At 38.8% G+C, this 22616-nt stretch overlaps 3 protein-coding genes across 4 annotated transcripts in view; all 3 read right to left on the bottom strand.

Annotated features, from left to right (window-relative positions):
* Positions 1-11445, bottom strand: part of ank2a (ankyrin 2a, neuronal) — a 60014-nt gene extending 48569 nt beyond the window's left edge. The window contains exon 1 of the mRNA XM_063883722.1: positions 11089-11445. Within this exon, the coding sequence (XP_063739792.1) occupies positions 11089-11220 (132 nt within the window). The 5' untranslated portion in view covers positions 11221-11445. The remainder of the gene's footprint in view (positions 1-11088) is intronic.
* Positions 11446-13187: 1742 nt separating this feature from the next.
* On the bottom strand, positions 13188-17989 carry LOC134864051 (histone PARylation factor 1). Its single transcript, XM_063882793.1, has 8 exons — positions 17719-17989; positions 16502-16685; positions 15552-15738; positions 15262-15360; positions 14766-14919; positions 14308-14395; positions 14014-14186; positions 13188-13509 (listed from the first exon to the last, which is right to left on the bottom strand). Exons 1-8 carry the CDS (start codon positions 17755-17757, stop codon positions 13375-13377), a joined length of 1059 nt encoding a protein of 352 aa, XP_063738863.1. The 5' UTR covers positions 17758-17989; the 3' UTR covers positions 13188-13374.
* A 242-nt stretch (positions 17990-18231) lies between these two features.
* Positions 18232-22616, bottom strand: part of LOC134864049 (cGMP-specific 3',5'-cyclic phosphodiesterase-like) — a 9817-nt gene continuing 5432 nt past the window's right edge. For both annotated transcript variants that reach the window (XM_063882791.1, XM_063882792.1), the window contains 9 exons: positions 22589-22616; positions 21896-21990; positions 21622-21709; positions 20961-21061; positions 20787-20864; positions 20404-20467; positions 20251-20325; positions 19945-20028; positions 18232-19778 (listed from right to left, as the gene is read on the bottom strand). The exon at positions 22589-22616 is cut by the window's right edge and continues 101 nt beyond it. In XM_063882791.1, coding sequence (XP_063738861.1) covers positions 19629-19778; positions 19945-20028; positions 20251-20325; positions 20404-20467; positions 20787-20864; positions 20961-21061; positions 21622-21709; positions 21896-21990; positions 22589-22616 — 763 coding nt within the window. In that variant the 3' untranslated portion in view covers positions 18232-19628. The remainder of the gene's footprint in view (positions 19779-19944; positions 20029-20250; positions 20326-20403; positions 20468-20786; positions 20865-20960; positions 21062-21621; positions 21710-21895; positions 21991-22588) is intronic.

Genomic DNA, 22616 nt, shown 5'->3' with positions numbered 1-22616 from the left:
AAGATAATGAATCGGCTCCATTAAATTAAAATGATCCTGTTCAGTGTTGTTTCTCTTCTCAGGACAAAGATCAGGAGGACAAGTCGTCATTGTCCCTCTACATCAAGCCAGAAAGCAGCTACTGGATTTCCACAATCTCACAAAAAACCCCTTTGGAGTACCACACATCCATCAATTCCAACTGTAATCAACCATTCACATTCATGGGAAAAACCATGAGCTATGACGACTGGATAGAGTTGCTGAATAATGAGAGTAAGACCCAAGTGCGCACACACACACACACACACACACACACACACACACACACACACACACACACACACACACACACACACACACACACACACACACACACACACACACACACACACACACACACACACACACACACACACACACACACACACACACACAGGGAATGACCCAGTCCAGATGTACATGAAAACCCTACTCCATGTGAACAGATGTGCCTACAAAGTGTATTTGTATTTGTGTGTGTGTGTGTGTGTGTGTGTGTGTGTGTGTGTGTGTGTGTGTGTGTGTGTGTGTGTGTGTGTGTGTGTGTGTGTGTGTGTGTGTGTGCGTGCACACGTGTGTGTGTGCACATGAGAGTTTATCCACAGTGTTTATTGTGTAAGGGGTTTATGGAGGCTGTACGCCTGCACCCAGTCAGCAGCCACAGTCTCTGTTTCATATCTTTAAAAACACCCTGTATCCTGAGGAAAAGGGGGATACATGAGAATAAAAATAAGGGTAATGGGTGATATGTGATATGGGATGGGAGAGCAGGAAAAAACTAAACTTTTAAAGCCATTTTGTGTTGATTATTCCAGTGTTGGTGCCCCTAGTGGTGGTATCATTAACATGTTGGATACTGAGATAAAATGGCTAAAAGTAATTTTCTTTGAGTGAGAAGATATACCAATATATAATCAATATTTTGTGCCATAGTCAACACTCTTTTTTGTAGATGAGTGTCATTAAAAACCAGACCTTAAATCACAGTGATAGTGTTGTGTTCAAAAGCAATTTGATTTCAGCAAAAGAATAATTAACTTAACATACAGGTACAGGCTGTCCTTCATTGAGCAGGACAGGACACACCTCGCGGCTCAGAGGGAGATCAGTGAGCAGTGAGCAGAGAACAGTGGCTCCCAGTCACCTGCCAGTTACAGGCTTCCCACTGCATGGTGCGATAGTGGCTCAGTCTGAATCTGAATTGAGTCGGTACTGGTGTCTGATGGAATACGTTTTGACGGCTCATGTGTAAGTACGTGTGTGTGTGTGTGTGTGTGTGTGTGTGTGTGTGTGTGTGTGTGTGTGTGTGTGTGTGTGTGTGTGTGTGTGTGTGTGTCCACCACCAGGGTGTCAAAGTCTCCCTCAGTCAATGCAGCTAATGTTAGGAGTTTGAAATTTCAGCACCAGGGACAGGGGCACTATCTCACACTTCTATTTCTGTTCACACATTTTGCCTGATATGTTTCCACAGGCTCAATTAACAGCAATAAAAACAACAACAACAACAACAAATCTATCTACTAGTTATAATGAATTTGACAAATCTGCAGAGTCACTCTGCACTGAAATGTAATGTCTCAAATGCTCTACCCTACTCTCTGGATGCCAGCCCAAGTGCTTCACTGAGCTCCATAATGATGCCGTTTGATCAGTGAGTGGATGTGATCTGCTCCTCTAGCGCTCCCTGCTGGTTGAAAAGAGAAGGTGGTTACAGAACTGATAAAAAAATATGAATAAAACTAACAACGGAACATTGATACATGTATGATAGCTTTTGAACAAATATAAATTAAAAAGATGAAGTTCCTGAGATCAAAATAATATTTTCAGAATTGTTGTGTCTTCTTTATATATTATCAATATGAAATCAAGGTTGATAAAATGTCTTATAATGTTTGTATTAGTTTCTCTATATAGTAACTGTATATGTACTGTATGTTTTTTTAACAGTTACTAAGCAAACAGCACAGTTACCAACAGTGGTATTACAAGTGGAGAAATGTAATAATAAAATACTTGTTTTATTTCTATTTCCATGAGATCATGTCTTGTCTTTATGTCACAATCCTTTATGACATAACTTTATCTTTTTGTGTTTTAATCCATATCTAGCTTCCTACAGATGAATATATGTGTGCATGGTTTATAGCTATCAACTTTACAACTTTTAAAGTTCTGAAAATCAAAATAAAGCACAAATCTTCTCCATAACATGCAAGAGGCTTTCTATTACACAATGCAAGCATATCGACACTTCTGAAGTTGACAACAACTGTACTGTACTTCTTGAGTTTCAGCTTCAGCAGACAAAATCTATAAGCTTATCGATCAGCATGGTAGTTGAGCAAGATAAAGTGTTGTTACAGTAACATTGTTACATCTTTGTGTGTGCACACAGAAATGTCTTTATTAATACCATTCTACCAGCTTTTCAGTGACTATGTAGTAGCAAAGCTGATCAAGGATCTCTATTGATCTTTTCCGTCATGCACGCTAGATAATGAGGATTAGGAGAATATATTATTAGCTTAACAAGTGCATGTGTGTGTGTGTGTGTGTGTGTGTGTGTGTGTGTGTGTGTGTGTGTGTGTGTGTGTGTGTGTGTGTGTGTGTGTGTGTTTGTTTCCATTTAGGAGTCAGATTACATTGAGAGGGTGCTCTAAAGAGAGTTGATGCAAGCTCTTGTTTCTCTTGTTTTAGTGGATCTTGTACGTGGGGAGGGGTTAATGGTCTTATTTTCATTTTATAGATCCAAATGCTTTTAAAGGGGCCATTAGGAATATATGATAGACAGATATCTAAGATGCAGACCAGAATCATAGGCCCTGCACCTTCCTGTCCATCTGCTTCAAACTATGAGTAGATGTGTATGCAAGGTTGGTGAGAATATTGCCATATATTTCAATGTGTGTGTGCTTAAACACAAAGAGTTTCACAAAATCCATGTAGTTTTTTCTTTGTGATTTTCCAGCAACACACACTGAGAATGCAAAAAGTCAGTTTTCAGTGCTTGCTCTAAATCTTAACATCAAACTAGAGAAATGCACCAAAAAAACAAGAAAGAAGTAATACATCTTCATTGTGACAGATTGCCTATTCCAAATGTGCTTGTCCCTGCAAGTTTATTTTTGTATCACCCTCATCATGGACTTAAATGAACTGGTGGCTGCCTGGGGGCTGCAGGGAAAATGCATTATTAAATGTATGGTTTGGAACAGTATAGCAGCATTTGTAGTAAATTAACTAAAACATACAAAAACACTGGTATGTCTCATCTCTGCTCCTGGGAGTCACTATCTATTTTTCAGCTGTTCTATGATTGTTTTGGGCGTTGCTCCTGTTGTTGTTGTTTATGATTTGTCTACCTACTAATGGAGCTTTATTGCTGACCTGTGGAGTTTTGCAAGTGCTGAGCGTCTGGCAGCTTTTAATGCATCTGAGATTGTAATGCAAGGAGGATCTTTCTATTTCAGATGACTCATTCAGAAGCAGTTAACAATTTTCACCCACCTCCCAGCTGCTACTTACTAGGAAATCATAGTTTGCATTAGTGCTTGCATCTGCTAGTTTAATTGATCCATTAGGCATGTTAACCTGCTAAGTGTGTAAGTGAGTGATGTTCTTCCAGGAAGTAATACAGCCCAATGCCTATATTTGAATCACCAACAACTAGTGGTCTGAAGGCAGGACAGTGGACTGGAAGGCGTAATCTACAAGACCCAGCTACTCTCCAACACAAGATTATCACAGTCTGAGTTTGTCAAAGGGCCAACTTCTTACACCTACAGAAATGTTGCTCGAGATGTGAAGCTTAAAGGAAGCTTCTGGAAATAAATACTTCCAGTACATAACATCCCTGTAATTCCGAAACTTCGAAACATCATCTTTTACATTTGAATTTGGGCAGATTTAACAAATGTGCTTCATATATTATGAAAGCGTGATAATAAGCATATTTTCCAAAAAGTATACCTTAAACTTTAGAGAAATGTACATTCAGTGTTGGTTTCTTTTTGAACCTTTCACAGTAATCTGTGGTATGGCACAGCTGCAGCCCTATAACATTTTATTTCATGGCTTCAGAATAAAGACAGAAAATCCAGAAATTTTAACGAATGCTTTTGTCGTAATAATTGCCCAAAAAGAAAAACACAATGTCAACACCAATTCTCAGACTATGCACACACACACACACACACACACACACACACACACACACACACACACACACACACACACACACACACACACACACACACACACACACACACACACACACACACACACACACACACACACACACACACACACACACACACACACACTGTTCACTCCCATCTGGATATTGGTGATGCATCACATGATTGTAATAGGACAAAATCAACAGTGCAGTTGTACCTTCTCGATTCCAAAATCTGAATGTATGAATTCTTACAGAACTGCAGTTTGTAGCAGTTAGAAAGAACATGAAGGCTGCAGCAATTTATCAAAGTGTTTGTAATAAAACAACCTACACGTTCTACAAACAATATAATAGATATAATTAATGCTTTCCCTTAAAACACTGGTACTGCTGTCAAATGTAAATACTGGTAATGTCTAAGTCAGGAGTCTAAATAAATTGTGTCTGCCTTGCTTGTAAAGAGTGACAGATTTACGGAGCAGAGACAGAAAGGGATCGGCATACAGATATGATTTAAATGTCAAGTCATTTTGCAGCCAATTTTACTGCTCAAGAAAGGTCAGAGTCATAAAGTACACAACACACAAGCACTCTCTCTCTCCGAGTCAAATCGAATAACTAGTGGATAAAGCAAGAAGCTAGAAATCCAGACCAGACCACACCCAAACATATTGAGTAATGATACCAAGACATTGGTGAAGGCGAGGGCTGAGAGGAGAGGGAATATAGGGAGGGACCCACTGTAAATGGGATGTATAACCTTGATCAAGTCACATGATATGCCCGGACAGTAGGACGACTGGAGGGAAAGAAAGTCAAGACCACACCCTGTTGCCACTCAAGCAGTATCATGTCTACAAACACGACGATCTGATTTGTGACTTAGCTGATTTACCAATAACATGACTTGTTACAATCAGCCCTCTGTGTTACTATTATGCAAACAATCCTCCCCACCTCCACAGACAGGCAGCAGCTCTACAGGCAGACAGCAGCGCCACATTACTGATTTCTTGCAGTTTTATGCTACATTAGTCCACGTCCTTTTTTCAAAACTGAGTACTCTACAATGATCTAGAAAAGCAAAGTAAGCAACTATGACTGTACATTCATTGTTTATTTCCCGCAACTGACGGATAGTTTATCAGGTGTTATGATATCTAAAAGCTGTGTCAGTAAAACGCAATGCAATCGCAACCAATATTACTGCTTCTCTGTGATACAAGAGGGTAAGTATGAAGGCTGTCCCCCTGAGTTGACTAAGATGTGTTTAGCTGGGACATTTATATATCTTTTTTATATTTCGTGAGTTCGAATAATCTGTCGATTAAATAAGCTAATCGATTAGGTCACAAAATCGTATGAGTGCAAATATATATTTTTTAAAAGGACAGCCCAAGTGCCTTAGAAATGGCCGTCATAGTCATTTAAGGCTTTCTCTTTTTTTCCTCTTTGAAGTGCTGCCCAAGTCCCTTGGGAACACATGACGTCATCTTGCCGTTCTTGTTAATGAGATGAGGGAGAGGCCTAGACGCTCCTGGAAAATAAAGTACCATATAGCAGTCAAACTGCCTTCCCACTGCAGATGCTATCAATGCTATGGTGTTGTTGACAGATTGTAGGAAATGTGTGAAGAAGACTGTAATTTACTGGATCACAAGTTTTCCAGGCCGCAGGAGCTGGTAGAAGTGCTACAGAACAATACAACACAAATAACTCAGAAACCTAATGAGCTGGAATCATAAGATCAAATAAAATGATGAAGGATGACCTATAGATTTCTTGCCAGAAGAAGCAAATGTTGACATTGTTTCTGTATACAAGACAAACAAATCTGATACTGTGTACAGAAGCAAATTATCCATTTATTTATAACTTATCTTGAAATCTGACTAATCTCTCGACCACATCATAGAGAGACGAGGCCCTTAAATCTTTCATGCGTTTGCATTACACAAAGAAACAGAGTTATTGTTCTAACACTTTAACCCCCTGTTTATATGTTAGCATTGCTAAAATGTTTGCCAAATGGATTTCCATCTGATGGCTGATCTCATCCACTGTCAGATGACAAAGGGTACTGAGGCAGAAACGGATTTCACCTCCAAGTTGCATGCGTGATGAATAATGAAGCGTGTGACCTAAAATTTGCAGCAACTCACAGTCATACTGGAATTGCTGAGTTAGGCTGTCAGACGCAGAAAGAGAGAAATAACTGGACAGACAACTAGTTAGACAGATAATTACATTTAGGTCATGATTCAGACTAAATAAAACAGATTTGAGTTAAAGCATCAACATTAATTGTGTTTATTTTTAGCTAAAACTTAAATAGGATGAATAGAAAATATAAAAGTAGCACAAACCTCCGATTTAGATCAAATATAAATGTGGTCATGAGGAGGTATTAGGTAAACTGTGCTCCTCTCTTCCAAAACTAAAAATTGCATCAAACCATCTTACTCAGCATGTGGCAGAAGCAGTCTGCAGCTTTGCAGGCACAAATGTGTGTGTTTGTGTCTGTGTGTCTATTCTCAACAACACAGTAAAAAGCTTTGATGTGTGTTCCTGAGAGAAAACCTTCCTTTACTCAACTCAAAAATAGTGAGAGGCAAAGGAGATAGAGAGAGAGAGAAGAGGAGGAAAGATCCCAAGGATCTGGCCAGAGATGAAGAGAGAGCACATTTACATGAAGAGGTTTGAGCGGAGCTTCTGAGAAGTCCATTGATTACCAGCCACGCCCTCAGCTCTCATCCCTGTTTCTGACGGGAAACAGTCATAAGGCCATAATAAATAATTAACGGCTAAATGCCTCCCAGTCCAAAAACACCTGCCCTCTGAAAAGCATGACTGGCAAAGTAAGTATCTTAAGGCAAAACCCTACAACATCCTTCCTATCCTGAGGATTCATTTCAATCATTGATGGGATATTCCTTTTGCCTGCAGCTGTGGCAATAATGCAGTCCTCTCTCAATTTAATATGTGTTTGTCACTTTTGGACTATTTTGTTGATAAACAGGCCTTCACCTTATCATGAAAAGCACGATGATGGTGTTAACACTGATTATGACTCATCAAGTGCAGTGAGGCTATATCTATCCTTTCCATCCATCCATCATGGTGAAATAGGATCAGTGAGGGAGAAGGTGAAAGATGTGACTTGGCCACCCCATTTATTATGAGGTAGCATGACTGTGGAGAAGGACAGTCCAGGGTACAGTGTCAGGACGCTGTTTGTACCCAAATATAGACATGCTGATGATCTGCATGGATCTTGGATCCGTGACAGGAATACCAATGTCTTTTTTACGACACTATCACCATTACACGGCATGGTAACTCATACAGAAGCCATAGAGAACATAATCTGACTTGTTGCTTGTATATTGCATCAGAGGCCATCAACAAAGTGGCTCATTGATATTTGGAGGCCTGAGTGTAAAGTCAAATACTCTATCGTCACTTTGTGAGTTTAATTTACAAGTTGTATATACATTTTTCTGTGTCTTTTTTTCAGGGTAACTTATTGATGGATTAACTTCTTTAAAAATAGAATATACCAAGAACTTGGCAGCATTTAGCATACCATTCAAATATTGAACTATTTCAAAACAAACAATGAGTGAAGTGGGTTTTGCTTTGGCAAAAGTAATTATTTCAACATTGTGGCATGTCTCTGACTAACAATCAAGTTTCAACTGATAATGTTGCTTGTTTATTAAGAGTTGGAAAGTGTACTGGACATACATATTTTGTTTAATCATGCCTAACTAAATACCAAGCAAGTATTTGACAGGAAACAATCATTAACCCTTAATGGCATTTGGTAGATGTTGCTGGAGGTACTGGAGAGGTTGATCCTTGTGGTCATTCACAGGTTTCTGTGTAAATACTTATAACCAGAAGTGCGCTAACAGGTCTGGTAAACACAGCTACATTATACAGTATGTGTGGGTGTGTCTGGGTGGTTTCTAAATGTATGCACATCCTACATAACTGCACCCACAGAGACCTCAATTGGTCACGCCAAAAAAAGAAGAAGAAAGCTAAGGGTGTATGTGCGTGCGTGCGTGCGTGCGTGCGTGCGTGCGTGCGTGCGTGCGTGCGTGCGTGCGTGCGTGCGTGCATGGCTGTTCAGAGCTAATGTAATGAAGGCCATGGCTCCATTAGGACTCCCTTCCTGCAGAATCCCATCATACCACTCCCAGTGGAAAAAGAGAGATAGATGGATAGGCAGACAAACACAGAGAGGCAGATGAGACACAGACAGGGCAGTAGAGAGAGACCAAGATGAAAATGTCAAAGGCTGCAGTGAAATCTGACCTCCTGGCACATCAGGATTTACGTATAGGGACCAGTGGTGGAAAGGAGTAAAGAGTGGGAGGTGTTTTAGAGATAAATTAGAGATAAATACAAATGACAGCCAAGACGATAAGGTTAAAGGTAATAGTAAAAACCCATTTTCAGAGAGTGAGAGAAAGTAAGGCTCTGCAGGAGGATATATGACACATTCAATTTAACTTATAAGGAACGCGCTCACAAAGCTGGGTATGAAACAGGTCAAATTGCCAAGTTATAAATTATTCCTAGATGAACCCTGTCTTAAAAATGTCTAAGTCTAAAATCTCTAAAGCTCTCTAAGTATCCACTATTCATCCACAGGAAAGTGGACTGGCACAGGGAGAGGGTTGACAAATAATGACGCAATGTTTTATTGTTTAGATAAAGAAGAAAGTAGACTGCGGGAAACAGTCGCTCAGCACCAGCCCAGGGCTTAATGCGAGAGTGCCAATGCTCAGTGACACAGGTTCAGTGAGCACACAGACATGGACACACAGCCACTGGGCTCAGAGAAGCTATTATTCTCCTGGACAATCACAATAGAGACAGGAAGTATTTTTAGACACCCAAGTAAGACCCATCACACAATTCCTTTGTCATTTTCTCTTTTTGCCTCACATGGTTGAGATCTGTTATTGTTGTTTTGAGCTCTAACTCAACATCACATTTCATCAGGTATAATGCATTTAAAGTTTCCATTATCCATCTCTTTGTGTTTTCCAACTCTGTCACAGAGCCTCATCTAGATTACATGTCTTATTTTATGTCCAATTGTACTTTTGGTTAAGTCACTGCTAGCGCCAAGTTCCACTCATGGGCAAGGGGACAGCGTAGACCAAAGGAAAAAAACCCAGACAGACAAACCAGCAGTAGTTACTGGTGCTGAGAACATGATCATTCATCAGAACTTGCTGCTTGCGATCAATCAAGGGGGCCAAGTTGGAGCCCCTGCTGCTAAACACAGCACCCCTGGGTGGTGCAGGTGAATCATGCAGTGTGCTACCCAAACAAAGTGAACCCTAAATTTTCCCAAACTACTTTTTGCCTTAGAAGGAACACATTTACTCCAATGTGTGCAAAGTTAGTTATGACTTGTTTTTAAGTTGGACTTCTTTTACCATTTTAGACTTAAAAGGCATTCTTGGAGAATATAAAAGAGAAAGTAAAAAGAATCACATGCACATGTTTAAGTCAAATAAAACTTCAGAGATCTACAACTATGCTTTCTCTGTGTATTTAAGACAACAACCAAACACTATTAGGATTCTGATTCCCTTATGTCCAATATGTCCACTTAATCATTAACTAACAACCTGTTTAAGCAGTGGCGCTTTAGATTTGTCAAAGCTCCAAATACAAAAACTCCTGATTTCTGCAAGCAAAGTGGCCCCACCCTAAAATCAGAGACTAAAGTGTGTATCTATCAGTGCGTAGTTGTGTGTACTACAGCACTACAGTCCATTACTAAAATCAAATTAGCCCTGGAAGACTGCACTGAGACAGGAAGCAACCATCTCCCATCTCCTGACTCACTCTCACTAATACACAAATACACATTTTACATGAGTTGATCCAGAAGTGAACTTAAGCTCAATGCAATACATGTTGATACAATATATTTGTGAAAACAGACCCAAAGACATAAATGAAATTGGTTTTAGCAATGCTTTTTATGTAGTTGTTTTGTTGAGGAGAGGAGAGGAGAAGATGAGGAAGCTGCTCATTAATATCATAATTTCAGTCCACCCAAGGACAGAAAGAATTACTGGCAAACCAGCCCAACCCCAGAGTGACCTGAGAAAACACAAAGTCAGACATAGTCTCACACACACACACACACACACACACACACACACACACACACACACACACACACACACACACACACACACACACACACACACACACACGTATAATATGCGTTATAATCAAAGAGAACCAGAAATTCTGACTTTGTGTGTGTGAATGTGCTATATTTTGTGACTCAGACAAATGTCAATTAACTACTAATGTTTGAAACATTACACCTACTAAAACAAACATCCCAATAGTGTTTTAAGGCTAATTCTAACAAGTTCACAGCATTCACAAGTAGGGATTGCTCACCCTCTGACCAGCAGAGAATAATAGTATGTAAACAGTAGTCCTCAAGTGAGTGGTATAGTGAAATAGTAAACATTGCTCACTGCAACCTGAATTATTGACTCAGTGCAAGTCCATCCATGTTTATTTTGTCGGCCATAATAACTGGCTTATTTGGATATTATCACACTCTCCTGACTCTAACGCTCTTATCAAAACAGATGGCATTTTCTCTTCTGAGACGCACGCTCCTAGTAATAGCTAATTTACACAATTTAACACAATTGCAACATCTGAGAAAACATTTAAGACCACAAGCCGATGTGATGTGCTCAAGAAGCACGGCAACGCCTTTTGCCTGCCCTGCCTAAGCGCGCAGCATCAGCAGCGGTTTGGGCTGCTGGTTACACAGCTGACTGGGCCGGTCAATGCAGAAGAGCGGGATGCGGACAGACACCCACCTGCCGTATACGGTTCTGGTGCAGCGGTGGTGGAAGTCCACCCTCGGGGGACGTGTTGCTCGAAGAGGCCATCTTCAAGTCCCGGTCGGAGCTGCCGCCCCTGGAGAGACTTCCTTCAGGGCTACTTGACATTCTGTCTCGGGATGGCTGCTGCTGGATGGTCCTTTGGCCGGTGCAAGGTGGATCTCTGTGCGGGCCTCAGTGTCCACAAGGCTCAGCAGGGCCCGGAATCATTCTGCGGCGTGACACAAAGTCTGTTATGAAACGTGACACAATATAATACAGTTTTTCTTGCAGATTGTCGAACGAAAAACGAGCGCTCCCTCCGCTCAGGGATGCTCCCGGTGTGTTGCTGTACTCTGGCTGCGTGTGTATGTGTGTGGAGATGTGAACGCGCCTCAGATGCGCTTCCCCGAAACTCCGCAGGATCAATGATGCTTTCAGGGACAGTCAGAAACTTAGTGAACGCACCTTTATTAGCATGATCGATCAGAAAAGCTGCAATCTTCAGACACTCCAGTTGCTCAAACACTCGATGGGGGAGGAGAAATAGATAAAGTGATTCAAACAATGTTATTATTGCTTGATAGTATTTGACTAAAGAGAAAAGGCAAGCCTATGTTTTTACTTTCAACGTGTTATTTTTATAGTATTGTACTAAAAACAGCGATTACACTACCACGAAACATTTACTCATAGTTTACTACCACCGACAAAAAAGCACTGTACCATTGACCTATTTGATAAAAAATTGAAATATAACAAACCATTTTATGGCTACACCATTTCCTACTAATGGTACATGAATGCACCGAGAAGCAGCAGTGCGCTTCTGTTTTGCTTTTTGTGTCCCCCCCCCCCCCCCCCCCAAACCCACCCGTCGGTGCTTCTGCAGCAGTAAGTTCACAGTGTGGTCCCTGATTGAATGAAAACTGTAAGAGTGCTTGCACAAATATGAGATCACTGAAGCCCCAGACACATTGGGTTGGGCTTACATTATGTAAGCTCCTTCTTAGTATTCTTACGCCCCCATCTTGGCCTGTGTGTCCTCAACGAGCAACACATTTAATGAAGGTTGACAGGGCCAAATCAATAACTATGTCTTTGAGACATTTAAAAAACAGACAGGACAGGAATGGAGGAGGGCGAGGTGGAGAAAGTTAGTGTCATATATCATGTTAAACACGTAAAAAAAAAAACGTCACTGTTTAGAGATTTCAGAGTGAGGTTCACATTAGAATTACGCTCTTCCAAGTCCGATATTATTACATTTTCTTCCCTTTAAATTGCAGTTTCAGCTAATGTTAACTGTAAGATACCTTTTTGTTTAGCTTGTATGCGTGTATTCAGAAAGCACATGTATGAAAGATAACCTGTATTAAACAAGACTTAGTTTAGACGGGTGTTCCCCTGCCCTGCCTGGATAACTGCTAATTGCAACAGGAAGAAACTTTACTGTCACACAAATAAAACACACCCACACAGACAGACGTATGTAATATTAAGGGTGTTTTTGCTACAGATATAGGTAGATAAATGCACTTATATAATGGTTGGCACCATAAGCAATTAGTTTCACACATTTTACCAATCCATGGTGAGGTGTGTGCAATACATCGGCCATGTGCTTGATAAGTTTATCTAGCCTTGTGTAACGGGCCACTACACTTGCTCCTGAGGGTTCTGTTATGTTTCCTCCATGCGGCAACTAATGGCTAAATTTACTATAGCAGTTTATCTTTTTGACACAGCATGACCCTAGAAACAACAGATCCAATGTAAATGTGATTTCACACGTAGATCAAAGGAAAGACTGCATACAACCCATCTCATAACCCCAGGGCCATAAACTTCATGCTGTAAAGATTATTCCCAATCACTGTATGTGACTGCTGAGTTTATCTTATCTATAGGACATTAGGATTTAACCTGTACGTTAGGTAGGAATATGATACACAAGGACAACTTTTAAATGCAATACTGCCCCCTGTTACCACTGCATGGTATCACAATTGAAACAGTAATGTTTTATGAGATAATTTAAATGAAATAATAAAAAGGTGCAGTATTCACCATGAATACAAAACCGGACAGGTAAATATTATAAAAATACTTTATTAGACATCTACCTTTTACGAACAAGATTATCATTGAACTGGTTCCAATCAATGACAGCAGCACCAAAACCACCATTAACGTTGACAATAATAACAAACAACAAAGGACAAGGACACAAGGTGGTAAAAGCTTATAACAGCTAGAGCTGGAGTGAACTTCTGAGTCTTTTTAAAATGTGGACAGTTGATCCAGGTGGTCCTGGTTGCGGCTGGAGAGGTGGGCCTCCAAAATTTCCCCAAACAAATTCCTCTTTAGGAGGCTGTAGGCCATGGGCAGAAGTTGCCTGATAACCTTGTGGAAATACTGGGGAGAGTCAGGAAACCAAAGATTAATTATGCATTTCTTACTTTAATATTCATGGTTTATCAACATTCAGACTTTAACCAGGCCTATAACCCTTTGGCTTTTAAATGACCATAAAATAAATGTGTGTGTGTCAGAAGTGTGTTAGCTATCGCTCATAACTTGCACACTGATATTTATCGTGTGACCCATTGGAGGGATGCTGAAATCTAGTATTTAGCTAATACTGAGTGTTTCATCTTCTGCAAATTCAGGTGCACCAAAAACAATGTTACAAGACGCTGAGTAAGCACTGCACATAATTGAAATGCTAAAAATAATCTGAATAGATCAATTCTCAAAAAGCATGCATTACCTCACATGAAAGTAACCCTACATCACTTGTCTACATTTGTATACAGTATTTTTAAAAGAATGGTCTGAAGCAAAGAGAGTGGGTGAAATAAAGTCAAATCTCTAAATCTGTGTCAAGAGAGATGTAATGCTCTACTTTATGAGACTCACATGGGATCCGTAACAGAAGAGGTCCAGTCCTAGTTCATATCCCATGCCGTAGTCACACTCATCATTGGCAAACTGAACAAATGTGACCATTTCCTGGAGAGGTCCAAAGGCTTTGATGCGCTCTTCATCATTCCGGGCTTCAACGATTGCCTTTAGAATTTTCTTCAGACCAGCTGGATAAGTGAAGAGGGAGGACAAAAAAGTCATCACTCCCATATACCAGGAATTAAATGCTTGTTTTAAGTCTCAAAAAACAGCAATGAAAATTACTTTATATAGAGTTTGTAAGCTCACCATCTGTTTCTGGTAGTTCTCTATACCCTACATCATTCTTGTCTACAGGAACGACGATGCCAGCACCGTGGAACGTCTTAGTGACCACCTATGGTGGGATAAGAGTTGAAGACATTACCTGCTGGTGTCAACTAGGAAAAACTTTAGTCATATTATTTTCTTTGGACAGCAACACATTTAAACATTTTTGAGAAAAACCTATTAAGGGATGTTGTGGAGCTGAAACAGTTATAACTTTAACCACTATGAATGTACCAAGGAGGTCCCATATATAGAGGCAAAAAGCTTGGGGAATAACATGTCATAAGGTGTCCTTGATAAACTGTAGAGTATTGAATTTATACATCGCAAAAGTTTAAACTGATAGTTCTCAAGACAAAGCGACATATGAGGTAAAATGACGAGTTAAAACAATAGATTTGAGATAAAATTACAATTTGTTACACGGTGCAAGTTACCTTCTTGTCCCTCTGCTTCATGCCTTTAGTCTTCTGCTCTAGAGACAAGCCCAGAGTTTCTGCCCGGTCTCTCAGCTGTGCCTCCAAGCTTTCCAAAGCCTTTCCCTCTGCTTTCTTGCTGCCTCTCTCTTTCCTCCTCCTCAGCAGACTCAGACTGATTATGGAGGATGGAGCCAGGTGATCCACAGTGGGTAAAATGACATTGATCAAAGTAAAAAGAAAGTTTGAAAAAAAGTTGTTTCCAATCATCCCTATTCATCAGCATATGCATATTATCCTAATTGTAAGGTTTCCACAATAAACTTTTATGATTGTTGAGCTGAGTCAGTATTGAGAGTATTGTTTGACATAGTTTTGTGTGACGAACATATACTGTACTTATGTGTAAATGAATATATCCCTGACCTTAGTTCACTTAGATTTAGGTAATTTGATAATGTACTACACAACTTAATACTACTTTATGTATGGCGGAAATGTGGTTGTTAGTACTCACAGAACAGCAGCAAACACGTTGTCCCCCATCTGTGTGATAGTGCAGCCTTTCTTGGCTTCATTTTCTCCCACAAACGCAGGGAGGGAGTCTGGAGTGTCTCTGATTAATTTTGGGAATACAATTCAGTAAAGCAGATCTAATTGTGCTTTTAGTTATCACTGTTTCTGTATCATAAAGAGCTCTCTTGTGGAAGCTACAGCATTAAAAGCCATAATAAGAGCAGTTTACCAAGTTAAACACAGATCTACTCCTTCACAGAATTCAGATGTGAACAGGTTTAGTGTTTTTACCTGTAGTAGCCAATGTGATGCTGTCTGTCTTCACTCCCCAAAAGGAGGGTCTGAAACTCTGGTGGATCGTATAAATACCTCCAGTGAAGGTGGAAGTTAGGCTGAGGATTCTTTGATTTTTTGTGGGCTCCTGCCAGGATGTCAAAGGGACCAACCAGCTGCAAACCCAGCGTGTCTTTCAGTGCACCTTGACAGGTAGAGATTAATAAAAACAATATATTGATATAGAAATCAACCAATATCCATACATCAGTGAAATGGTTAATGTACTTGCTGTAAATTAGGCCTTTTAGGTTCTTGTATATTTAGGTGATGATATTTAGGTGATGATGTATAATCATCACCTAAATATACATGTTTCATCATCCTTAAAAGAGTTGTTCGACAATTGCCATAGGATAATTACAATGATACAGGAATGAATTCATAACTTTCTGCATATTAACTAATTGGATATGCTGTTTTCTATGTCCCATCCTTATTTTGATCTTATCCTTATTACACTTTGACTTTGTGATTTAGGTAACACAACAGAGGCAGTTTTAAGACGTCTTTCGGAAATGGAAAGTCGTAAAGAAGAATTTCTCGAATGTTTTGACTTTTTATATACCAACTGATTTTAACTATTAGCTGCCCTAGTTGTATTGTATGTTAAACAGTGACATTGTTTATAACACTACCATGGAAAGGCAGCACTTATTGCCAAAACAAATCCAGACAATGAAACTGCTTCTTAATGCAAAACTGGCAAATATAAAAGGTATAAAAGTGTTGTTACATGAAGACTAGTAGAGCATTTGTGCATCTAGCCCATTCATTGAAACTTCCCACTGGCGAAATTCTGATTTATTTTTTAGTCAATGTTTAATCATTGGATTAAATGTCAGACCAAATCTTCTGTCATATCAGAATACATGTGGCAAGATACACAGTAGGTGCAAACAGCATACCTCTGGGGCTTTCCGGACAAAGTTCCTTGCAGAAGTCCCAGAAGTGGTACAGATCTTCTGGCATTTGAAGCTTGTAAAGTTGCAACATCTCATCGCGTTGCTCTGATTCCACCTCTGACAGTGGCACTGCTTTGGATTCATCAGCACGGGCTTTCTTCAACTCCCCATTGCCTGTTCCTACCTCCTAAAAACATATTGTAGGAAAAAAACGCTATGATGTTACAGACTAATTTGGCAGTTTATTTGGTACACCACGTTTCAAGAATGTATTTTAACAGCCTTGCAATAAGTTTATCCAATGAATATTATTATCGTCATTCAATATGGATTAACATTGGATGCACTTTTTGTATTGAGTTTTAAGAATATGTGTCTATTGAGTCATTAGTATTTGTGTTGTAAGTATTGTGTCCATGCATCAGTGTTCTATGTTCAGTTAACAGCAGCTCCTGCAGGGGTTACAACGCTACCTTTACAGTGTGCACACACTTGTAGGAACATGTACAATTCCTCGCATCATATTATCAAGGGATGATATTGTTGATGATTGTGTTTTTAAAATACGTCCTAAATGTTATGTTTTCAATGTAAACCTCATCATTAAAAACAAAAGCCTCCAAAATGACAATCAAATAATAAACACAACTCTGAAATAGATCGCAAAATGTATCAATTTCAAAATCATAAAGGTAGGCTTTGTTGAAGCGTTTTTACTGAGCTCCTCCTAATACGTTTTGTATTGGCCTCGTGGGGAGATCATCTTAGACAAGGCGAAGAATTAAAGTTGCCAACCAACGTTAGCAGTGAAAGCCTTGATGTGTGTATTTTGTGGGCTAAAACCACGAGTCAAATCAACAAACAACCACACATGTTTCTCAACAGCAGATTAGCCAACAAACGTTGCCTAGCTAAACAACTATGTTATACTCAATGACTCAGCGCTTCTGATTTGAGTAATGCAGCAAAGATGCTATGTTATAAAAGGAGTATGTAGTTGTAGGCGCCACTGAACCAGCAGCTCTGCAGTAGCAGTGGTGCTGCCATGTTGTCGCCTGACCGCTGCAGACAACGTGCCAAACACTACTGCCCACAGGGTTTAACAGAAGTCATTGTGTCGCCATTATAAGTACGCGCAGTACCGCAGCTTGCCTGATAAACTGCATTTCAAACGGACATCTGTGCAGTTCAACAGAGGTGTGAAAGCATTGTAAATTTACCTGACTGGATCTGGGTTTTCTTTTTGCGCGCCCTGTCATTTTCCTCCTCTTGTCTCTCCGTTGGCGTTTTCTTCTGCGGGTTGGTTTCGGCAAGAACTTCGCCGCGTAGGTTAAAAGCGCACCATTGACCTCCAGAGGCTGTACTTGCGAACTACAGATTTAAGAAATATGTCGCTGTACTCACACTGGTGGTTGATTTTTTGGGGGGTGTTTTTATCCTTTACTACCGATTGATGTGTGCATAACTTAATTGCAAGAATTGAAAGATTAAGTTCTTGGCTGCTGTCACAAATGCAACATTGATCCAAGATAGTTTTGAATGTATAATGAATTAATTATTATCAGCGTCAAGAAGGCCAAGTAGGAGACATTCAGAAAAAAAGGTATCTGGGTCATTCAAGTATTGGAGGACATTTCCTGTCCCACCTAATAATCCATGCCCAAAATGCATAAACATGCACTTGTTGTGTTAAATATACTTGTCCTTAGACAAAATGTAAAATCAGTTGTAGTTTAAAATATCAAATAGCTCTAAAACACCCTCTATTTTTCTCTTGTCCCTACTTCTTGGTGGTCAACTTGCATGTCTAATTTAACATTTAAAATAGCCTTGTTCCTGACATTTTTTGCTATTTTTGTGTTAATACATGTCTTTTGCAATTGTCAGAGCAGTTTGTTAAATCATTAACATATTTTAAATGACAGTAATTATAAACTGAAGGTGTGTCCCTAACATGCACGCAACCCTGTTACCCAAATCTATTCCACTTGGGAGAGGAAGTTAAAAAAACTGCAGTTACATGACACAGAGGAAATAACATTATCAAGCCATGTGCTACTGCCATGTGTAGACCAAAGCTCAGTCCTTTCTTTTATTTTTCATATTTATCGTATTCTTTCAGTCTAGAACAACTGTGGCGCTCTTACCCACTCAAACCTGTTACTCATATCTTCACAATAAAACAAATTAAATTAAAAGTTATCTTTCTTTAGGTAAATAACTAAGTTTGTCCTTGCGTTGAAAGTAGTATTACATTCTGCAGCTAGCATGAATTCCTAAATGATAAAGCTAAAATAAGCATTGATTTGCAACCCTGTTACTATAATTCAATCAATCAATAGGAATTGACAGTAACAGAGTTGCGCAATAGTAGTACAATATATTATTTGTAGAAAAATTATACATTGCTATATATCATTTAGCATAATCTACATGTTTTAACATTTCCCCAGATTATGGATTCCTTTTTTTGTTTATTTAAAGTTGATTGCTATTCATTTTAAAGTTTTAGCCCCCATTGAGCGCTGTTGAAAAGCAACAATAAAATAAATAATAGAAAGTGTACCATTGATGCCTGAGCTGGCCAAATCATTTTTTCTGTGACGCTTTACTACCTGTTTTTATAAAATACATAACAACATTTTTTTAAAGTTTGGATGTCAAAATGTCCTCCAATTCTGGAATGACCCACATACTTATCAGTGAAAATTCATTTATTTAAGGCTCTTAGACAACACTGGTCCTACAGGGTAACACAAAGCACTTAAAGATCATCGTTTGAAGCCACAGAGAGTTGTAATATTTGACTACTAGGCCAAAAGATGAGGAGATAAGGTTTGCAACTATACACTAATGTTTAACATGGCAGTAGTCTGACAAACAAATGCAAATGGTATGTATGTTATTAAGCTATTTTCTCAGCTTGTGTTGCTTCAATGATATCAATGTAATTTATTAGACAGGGAACTCCTGATAGGTTTGATATAGGACTTGCTATACATTGGCCAAGTGTTTAAAAACACATTTGTGATGTGGCACTAAGCTGATAATTGGTCAAGAGGTGTCCAAGAGGGGAAGGAGAACAGACATGTAGGTACATTTCCTTTTTATCTTCATTGTCTTCAGTCTTCTATTCCTCTGTCTGTGTCGTCAGCATTACACATTTACTGTTTTCAATGTCTTCATCCTGTGCTTCCATAGCCAGATGCATCCAGTTTTCTCTGTTCTTCTTACAACCATCCAGCAGTGGGGAGCAGGTGTCAAACAGCCTTGATACAGCCTGAGGGAGGCAGAGAAAGAGAGTGTTATAATTGGTGTTATGGAAATCAGAGGATAAGAGAAAAGATCAGCATAAAGAACAGTGTTGTTGTGATTGCTTACAAACACGCACACATGGAACACATGCATATATCCACTCACAATCAACACAAGTAGAAATAAAACACCTTGTATAGTGGGTAGCAGATGTCATCAATGTATTCAACTTGCATGTATGGCAGTCGAGGGATGTTTTCCCTGTTCATAATGTCCTGGTGAGGAGAGTGAGGACACTGGCTGTTAAAATCAAACTATCTTTTAGGAGGAATTAATAGTTCATATTAATAGTGATGATAATGACAATTATTTCAAAATGATCCATGATTTTCTATTTTCTATTTCTATTTGGACCCATAGATATAACAATACTTGAATAAGAAACCTTGGTACAATATTATAATTTAACAAGACAAAATCCTGCTTGCAAGACTTACAATGGGTTTGATTTTAAACTCTTGTTTCTCTTTGTCTCCTTGTGCAAAGAACTCCATGGTAACCAAGTTGGCAATCTGTTTCGGTGTAAAAGTGAGGTCAGATGTGATAAAGTAAGACAAATTCAGATAAAAACTCATTTTTTAAAAACATACCCTCTTTTGTTCAGGCCAAGGCTTCGTAATAGCAGAGAGGTCACTAGCTGTCATCAACATCGACCTGTGCGGTAAATCAATGATGATAATAATTGTAAATGCCATACAATAACTGAAACTCAAAAAGTGAGGCTAAACTAAAGCAAGACAAAATTACTTTAACATTTTAAACATAAAGACAAAGGCTGAACAGCCAAAAAATAATAATAGATATACAATGAATCTGAGTGTTAATTTAAGACTTTGGACAGAAAGGGGTCAACATTTCTGCTAAATCGAAACATGAATGACTCAATACTCTTTATTATGGCTACAGCCCATTCCCCATTACATAATATATATTTTTATCAAATGTCTCTGATTCAAATGTATTTGTTTCTCACCTCAGTAAGTCTTTTTTTTTCTCGCTCTTCCAGTTCACTCTGCTTTTTTTGGCAAGAGTGAAGAACTCTGTTCTTCTCCTGAAATGACAAGCAGACAAAAGGGTATCAGGGTTGAAATAAGAAGTTCAAAATGCTTGAAGGTAGAGTTATTTGACATTTTCTGTTTTAACATACTCCATGTAGACATTCAGGTCAGTTGCAAGGATGGCCCTTTTGAGCATGTGTAGTACAGCTCTGTGGTCTTCTGCAGAAAGGCCACTGAGGATCTGACTCCCCTGGAGGACAAGAGAGAGAGCCACTTAGTAGGAGAGTGAAGCGAGGACAGGAATGTGAACGGGAATGTGGAGCCAAAAAATAATGATAACTGCAGTAATAATAAGGAATTTAATTTTTAAAACATCCGTTAAAATTCAGTGAAATGTCAAGTTGCTTCGTAATGCTGTCTTTTAAAATGACAAACTATTACATTTTCGATGCATGCTAATTTTGAAGGAACATTACATCTAATTTTTATATTTTGATAAGAAATGAGACAATATTCCAATCATTATAATTACATACAAACAATCAATTAACATCTATAACAAATCATATATCAGTTAATCATCCAAAGAATTGTATTTCATCTAAGTATAGTTTTTATTTTCTGTGACAAAACATTTAATTGAAGAGACAGACAAACACAGATGGACACATACAGATAGAAGAAAAACACAGTATTACATTATGGTTTACAAGTGGTTGAATATGATACAACTGGTAATGATTGAGAGCATACATGAGTGATTCATAGGCTGAGAAATATTAATGAAAAGATGAATGGATGATGTCTTACAGTGTTGTTTAGGATGAAGATGCACAGGTTGTAGTGGTGGTTTTCCAGAGAAGAGTGTCCGTACAGCTGAGCTAAAGGCTGTTGGGTCCTGAGAAAGACAGAGAGAGAGATTAATATATATTGGCTGAACAAAAGAATGCCGTGACTGACAACTGAAACCAGTATAATATAAAACAAAATTAATCAAATATAAATATATAGCGTTGGATCAGATTACTTATTTGAGAAAACATTTAACTTGAGTCTAAATAAAAGAAGATAAATTATTTGTTACCTTTCTATGTATGAGTTATTGACTCCTCTGTGGTCAATATCATGATTCAGAGTTGCAATCATCAGTGCTAAGATCTCCAGACGGGAAAAAATAGTCTGAAAACAGAACGTGATGGACAAACAGAGACAAAGATGAAGTGAATAAACTTATTTCCCTGCTTCTGTAAATCAAAGCATGTTGCATTGTGTACATGTCTGCAGTTGTAACATTAAAATACTCCAGCCAAGAGAGGAAGGCATGCACTCACTTTGTGCGACAGAGGGTTAGAGAGAGACTAAAATATGTGAGAGAGGATTGGAAAGGGGAGCAGATTTAGGCTGGTTTGTGATCCCCATGGAAAGTAGTTAAGGGGTTTTTGGGAGGTCTGAAATTAATCCTCTTTCAAATAACTATGAGTGTCTTCACCACAGAGTCCTTGGAAACTCTCAAACTTCAGAACTTTGCTAAACTTAGGATCAAAAAATAGACACTCAATTTCACCAACTGTAATGGTAAATATGACACAGCTACATTTTTTACCATAATGCCTATAATATTCAAGGCGTTTGTCATAAAAGGAGATAACTACATTTGTTGGGGATGTATTTAAATCAGACTTGAAAAATAACTAAATAATTGACATTACATTATCATTTTGACATGTTAAATTCTGCTGTGACAACTGCACAGGAAGAAAAACACATACTGACTTACCATGAGTTGGTCTGTGGCCATGAGAATA

The sequence above is a fragment of the Eleginops maclovinus genome, chromosome 5, assembly GCF_036324505.1.
Source record: "Eleginops maclovinus isolate JMC-PN-2008 ecotype Puerto Natales chromosome 5, JC_Emac_rtc_rv5, whole genome shotgun sequence".
Lineage (NCBI taxonomy): Eukaryota > Metazoa > Chordata > Actinopteri > Perciformes > Eleginopidae > Eleginops > Eleginops maclovinus.
This window is presented reverse-complemented; position numbering and strand designations above follow the sequence as displayed.

What these genes read in the sequence shown, in the direction of transcription:
- LOC134864051 (XM_063882793.1), bottom strand. Translation starts at nt 17,757, where the DNA reads ATGACAGGGCGCGCAAAAAGAAAACCCAGATCCAGTCAG. An exon ending in TGAAGCAGAGGGACAAGAAG is followed by an intron (nt 14,396 to 14,765) that starts GTAACTTGCACC and finishes ATCCCACCATAG; the next exon opens with GTGGTCACTAAGACGTTCCA. An exon ending in TCTTCTGTTACGGATCCCAT is followed by an intron (nt 13,510 to 14,013) that starts GTGAGTCTCATA and finishes GACTCTCCCCAG; the next exon opens with TATTTCCACAAGGTTATCAG.